Genomic DNA, 6,084 nt, shown 5'->3' with positions numbered 1-6,084 from the left:
CTGGAGGAACCCACTAGCAGGGTTTGCCCTGCCGTATTTTAACCAAAAGAGGCATAAAACACCAGCAGTGACACTGTGAGTGCCCGAAGATCTGCAGAAAGGTCTGCAAGTCCATTCAGCCCCTGGCCAGAGGAGAGAGCTTCACCTAAAGCTGCTTCTGGGCTTTCTCCAGTGATCTTTTGAGGCAGGTTCCAGCCCTAGCTCTGTCCCAGCATCAGTGACACCCCTCTAGTCTCCAGGTTGATCCCATCCCTGCTACGAGTCCCTCTTCACCAGCAGTAGCCAGGGGAGCACAGCCGCCAGCATGGCCACGGTGAGGATGAGGAGGACAGCAAGGGCGATGGGAGACTGGCAGCACTTCACCCCCAGGGCCGAGCTGGATGACACTGAGCTCCATGTTTCCACCCTGCTCCTCCTCCCCAGGGAGCCGCAGTCTGCGTCCACCAGCGGCATTCCATGGTTGCTGATGACAAAGATGTGGGCTTCCCGTGCCAGCTCTCCCGGGACCCCCTGCGCACCCAGGGCACTGCTCCCTGTGCTGCCGCATTGGTCAAAGCTCTGCACTGGCTTCACAAAATGACTGGGCACCACCAAGGTGTTGCTGGCCTCTGTTTTGGTCAGATGGGACAAGGAGGAAGGTGACAGAGGCATCTCCAGCGTCCGGGGGTTGGTGCCTGCTTTGGGTGGCCACAGAGCCTTCTTCTTGTTGAGGAAGGTGACGTAGCGGCAGACGGGGCAGATGATGCTGCTCTGGAGCTGGCCGTCGAGCTTGGCGCAGAGCAGGCACTTCACCAGGCAGTCGTGGCAGAAGGTGTGCCCGCAGCTCAGCCTGCGGTGATCAGCCTCCAGCGCCTGGAACTTCTCATAGCACACGGGGCACTCGGCCGGGGCACCCTCCTTGCTGGACGAGGTCTCAGACATCCCTGCGACCGCCACAGGCACTCCCCAGCTGCAAGGAAGAGGTGCGATGGGTTAATACGCGTCTGTGTTGCAATGACCATCATGATCAGTATCTGAAGGGGGCTACAAGGATGTTGGAGAGGGACTTTTCGTCAGGGACTGTAGCAATAGGACAAGGGGTGATGGGTTCAAACTGAAACATGAGAGGTTTAGGTTAGGTATAAGGCGGAAGCTCTTCCCTGTGAGGGTGCTGAGGCGCTGGCACAGGGTGCCCAGAGAAGCTGTGGCTGCCCCATCCCTGGCAGTGCTCAAGGCCAGGTTGGACACAGGGGCTTGGAGCAAGCTGCTCCAGTGGAAGGGGTCCCTGCCCGTGGCAGGGGTTGGAGCTGGGTGAGCTTACGTTCCTTTCCAACTAGAACTATTCTATGGTTCTATGACCTATCTCTTCATCTCTCCTCCCTGCTCTCTTGCCTTTGCCCTCTGGCCCCTAATAGTTACAACGAATGGCCACCAGGCATGGTCTCAGCAAGGCAGGGCATTCTCAGGAGAATTAAGCCTCTCAGTGTGACCCTTGGGGCAAGAGAGAGATGATGGGAGGACCTCAGCTCCCGAGCCGCTGGGGCAATAATCCCTGGCTGCAAAACTACATGGGAAAAGGTGTAAACCCCTGGAAGGAGTTGTGTCTGGATGAGTGTGCCTGGTACAGATAAACCAGGCTCAGTTCGTGCCACGAGTGACCCCTTGCAGAGGGAGGGAACTCCCATCCCGCAAAGAAGCCTGCCAAGGGAAGGGAGATGCTCCCGTTCGGTGGATGCAGAAAGGAGCAGGGGGAGGCCAGGTCAGTGCGCAGGCCCCCATGGGCATGGAGGAGGGCAGCAAGCACCCACCCCAGGCTGCGTGGGGAGTCCCAGGCTCGGGGCCAGGCCGGCCCCGTCCGCTCGCTCCGGCGAGGCTCCGCGCGGCTCCGGCGTCCCGGTTACTCAGAGCGGGCAGGGCAGAGCCGGGCAGCTCACCCGGCCCCCGCCCTGCCCCGCGGCACGGGGGGACGCTGCGAGCCCCAGGTCCGCATCCCGGTCTGTGGCTGCCCCGGGCACGTCCCAGGGAGAGGGGCGGCTTCAGGGGAGGCAGAGGGGAGAAGAGAGAGGAGAAAGGGGAAAGGGAGAGGAGGGAAGGGAGCGGGGAGGAGGGTTTCTCCGCTCAGCTCCCTGCTCTCAGACCGGTTCAGGCACTGGAGCTTTATTAAACTTGCAGGTTTTTCCAGACATTGTAGCATTTTCAAACCCAAACCAAGCCTGCACCCCTCTGTTCCACACGGCCATGCCCATGGACATCCTCAAGCCCAGTTCTGGAAGGTTTGCCATCCCTTCCTTGGCTGCCCTTTTCGTGCACAGGAGCCACCCCCTGGACTGGGATGGCCACGGGAAAGACAATGAGACATCATTCCCCCCCCCCCCCCCCCCGCCCCATGCAAGAGAAGGAAGATCCACGTTCTTGCTCTGGTTTAGGAGTGAAGAAGAACTTGATGCCCCCCAAAAGCACTGCAGAAGGAGACCCTCCCTCCGTGCCCCTACTCCTCTGTGCCCGAAAGCCCCCTTACCTGCTGCAGGGCACCGGGGCAGGGGCTCCTCCATGCGCTGTCCCCAGCAGCAGGGCACCCGCTGGGCAGGGGCCAGGGACTCACAGCACAGAGGTGTTGGCTGCGCGTTCCATGCGGCTGCGTTGCGCAAAGGCTGGAGCAGGGACAGGGACAGCTCCCGGGGAGTGAATGCGGAGGAACCCGTTCGGGTTTTAAAGGCCCAATGGTGGCCTGGTTGCCCAGGGAGTGGGCGAGGAGCCGGCATCAGGCGTCGGAGGGCAGGGACAGGAGTCAGCTTTCCCTCATGGGAAGGTGCAGCTGGGCTCATCCTTGGGGTCAAACCCCAGTGAAACAGGCACTAAAGGGGATGCCAGGGCCCCAGAGCACGTGAGCTGCAGCACCCTGCACAGGGGCTGGGCTCCTGAGAAGCATTTCTTGCCTCCACTCACCGTGACTCCCATCCCACACCTTGGCCACATCCCCGCATCCCCTCCACTCCTCATTCCCCCTGCTCGTCCCTGCAGCCCTGAGCTCCCCATCCTACACTGTCAGACATTCACCAGAGCCCCGCTGTGGGTTCACGGCCCAACACATGCACTCAGGCAGCAGTGGGGCCACCACTGCCTTGCACCCACCCTGAAGGGTTCCAGCACCTCTGGGAGCCGTGGTCCAGGCAGCAGCAGGAGCTCAGGGCTCAGGGCATGCAGGAGCCCCATGCTTGGCCATCACAGCTGCTGTGGGTGGCTCTTTGGCTCCTGAGTCACTGTTTGGCCATGTGTGGGCTGGAAACCTACACAGAGAAGGTTCCCTGTGCATTTATCCATATTCAAGGGTGCTGCCCATCCGTCACCAGACCACCAAGCAAGAAGCTGAGAAGCACCTTCCCTGTAGAGCTTTACAGGGTGGATTGCTCCTGCCTTAATTTCAACTCTTTCCAGCCACCCCTCAGTCCTGCCACTGGCCACAAGGCTGCCAGCCCATGCCGGTCTGGCCAAGTGGCTCTCGGTGCTGCTTGTCCCATACAGAGAAGGTCTCCAAGACAAGCACAGTGACCCCAAGGCTCCCGCCTGCATGGTTTTCCTGGCTCTGTGCACCCTCAGGACCAGGATTTGCATCATTAAGGGGCCTGAATGCCCCATTTCCATCATGGAAAGCCTCCAGGAAAAACCTGGACATACAGGGAGGTCTCGCCTGGGGGCAGAGGTGCTCTGCAGAACTGTTCCCAGCCCTGAGCTCCTCCAGCTTCACAAAGATGCCCAGGGCTCTGCAGGGTCTATGTAACAGGAGAAGAGAAGATGCATCTTTCACCTCCTGAGATGGCTCCTGGGTGCCCCTGTGGGCAGGAGAGGTGTTTCCACGTGGCTGGGTGCTGGGCAGGGTGCAGCGTGGGCAGCAGTATCAGTGGCTCACGGGCACAGCCATTGGTTACAACATGGGGCTGGTTTCTGGGAGAATAAGGTGGGTGCAGCCCCACTGGGACACCCCATGCACTGGGGCAGCTGCAAACAGCATCTGCCCTCGCAGAGAGCACCCAGGGTGGGAGACTGGTGCCGCAGGGGGGACCTGCGCAGCCAGGAAGCCCGTCCCTTGCTGAAGGGAGCCCCGGAGCACACCAGCACGTTCCACACCTCTGTGAGGATCAGGAACTAAAGCACTCTACTTGTTACCCCGGTTTTCTTGGGATGGTCCGAAATGGAGGCTGAAACCTCTCCAGGTGGATCGTGCAGGGCTGAGGTTGCGCGGTCACCCCTGGGGTCAGCACTCCCATCCTTGGTCCCTTCCTGATGCCACTGGAGGTGCCGGGGCTCTTTGCATCCACCAAGATCTCCAGTGCTAAACAAGGGATCTGGGCCAGCGAGACCAGATCTGGGGCAGCCGAGGAGCTCCCAGCTTCAGTTTGCTCTCTGCTGGCACTGAGGCGGGGTGGAAATTCCTGTTTCCCATACTTTGAATGCTCTCCACTATAGGAAACTATGAGCTCATGGGTCTATACATAGGCACTGGAAAAACGGGTCTGTCTCCCTTTGTTGCTTTGACCACGCCAAAATTAAAGGGATTTTGGCACATCAGAGGCCGGGCTTTGTCAGCAGTTTCGCTCTTTCCCAGGCATTGCCCTTCTCGGGGCCTTTGCTCCACTTTCACATGCAGCAGCATCTCTCCTGAGTGACAGGACTGAGTCTGCAGGAGCCTGAAGGACAAGAAATCAAGCTCAGGGGCAAAGCAGGTCCCTAAGCTTGGGACTTGTCGCTAAGCTTGGGACTTGCTTTGCCCTAATCCTGTCTGTATTTTTTTCTTGGGCTTTAAGAAGTGCAGCTCAAGGCCACTATTTCAACCTTCTCAAACCCAAGGCAGAGTCAAGGGCTCCAGGATCCTTTTATCCAAGCAAGAAGGTGGCACCAGGCTCAGCTGCTCTCCAAAGACCGCAGCTGAGACCTTTTCTGCTCTGGGGTCAGTGGCTTCCGGTGAACAAAGGACATTTCTGACTTAGAAGCGGACACAGCCCTCGCTGCAGGGTCCTTTCCCGGTGACCTCGTTGGTATTAAGGCAGAGCTTTGCAGCCTTTTGCAAGGATGAGAGGATGCTGCAGAGACAGCCCTTGTCTTGGCATCACCCAAACATTCCACTCTCGGTGAGCGGGTGTGAAGGAGGCAAATAACATTATACATAATTATGTGAAAGTGTTTATTTCCAAAGCACATTTAAAGCCAGAAGATTGATCTATGCATGAGCCAGGCAAATAATCACTATAGGTCTCAATATCATAGAATCCCAGACTGGTCTGGGTTGGAAGGGTCCTTAGAGATCATCCAGCTCCAACCCCTGCCACAGCAGGGACCCCTTCCACTGGAGCAGCTTGCTCCAAGCCCCTGTGTCCAACCTGGCCTTGAGCACTGCCAGGGATGGGGCAGCCACAGCTTCTCTGGGCACCCTGTGCCAGCGCCTCAGCACCCTCACAGGGAAGAGCTTCTGCCTAAGAGCTCAGCTCAGTCTCCCCTCGGGCAGGTTCAAGCCATTCCCCTTGGCCTGTCCCTACAGGCCCTTGTCCCAAGCCCCTCTCCAGGTTCCCTGCAGCCCCTTTAGGCACTGGAGCTGCTCTCAGGTCTCCCCTTCAGGAGCCTTCTCTTCTCCAGGCTAACCCAGCCCATCTCTCAGCCTTGTGTTCATACCAAATCCATGCTGCACTTGTCCAGATCCTAACTGATGAAACAGGGACATTTCCAATGACGCCTCTCACATCCCTTTGCTCATCTGGGGCCAGGATCCTGGTGAGAGAATCCCAGATTTATTCTTGGTGCCAGGATGCACTCAGGGAGCTTTGCTGTGCATCACAACCCACCCACGCGGCTGGGGGCTGCTGGAAAGGCTGGGCAGGGGGAAGGCTCTGGCCTGGGAGGTGTGTAAGGGAGTGACGGCCAAACTGCAGGATGGTTCGCTGTGCCCATGTCTGTATTGCCCCTCAGTGCCATGTCCAAGAGATGATGGCTGCGATGGATCGTTTCCCTGCCCACTGCTATGTCCATGGTGAAGCTGCTGAGCAGCTCCTGTTGCAGTGTCGTGGGGATGCTGCTCCCCCTGCCTCTCCTCCAGCTCTTTTCCATTCTCTTCCC

General features: G+C 58.7%; 1 protein-coding gene across 1 annotated transcript; it reads right to left on the bottom strand.

Moving 5' to 3' along the window:
• Positions 1–255: 255 nt before the first annotated feature.
• Positions 256–921, bottom strand: RNF222 (ring finger protein 222). The gene has a single exon (XM_065694056.1). It carries the CDS (start codon positions 919–921, stop codon positions 256–258), a length of 666 nt encoding a protein of 221 aa, XP_065550128.1.
• Between the last annotated feature and the right edge of the window lie 5,163 nt (positions 922–6,084).

Source organism: Lathamus discolor, chromosome 13, assembly GCF_037157495.1.
Source record: "Lathamus discolor isolate bLatDis1 chromosome 13, bLatDis1.hap1, whole genome shotgun sequence".
Taxonomy (NCBI): Eukaryota; Metazoa; Chordata; class Aves; order Psittaciformes; family Psittacidae; genus Lathamus; species Lathamus discolor.
The sequence above is the reverse complement of the archived record's forward strand: the minus strand, read 5'-3'. Positions and strand labels throughout refer to the sequence as shown.

Excerpts from the sequence above, each read along its gene's own strand:
- RNF222 (XM_065694056.1), bottom strand. The coding sequence starts at position 921 with ATGTCTGAGACCTCGTCCAGCAAGGAGGGTGCCCCGGCCGAGTGCCCC.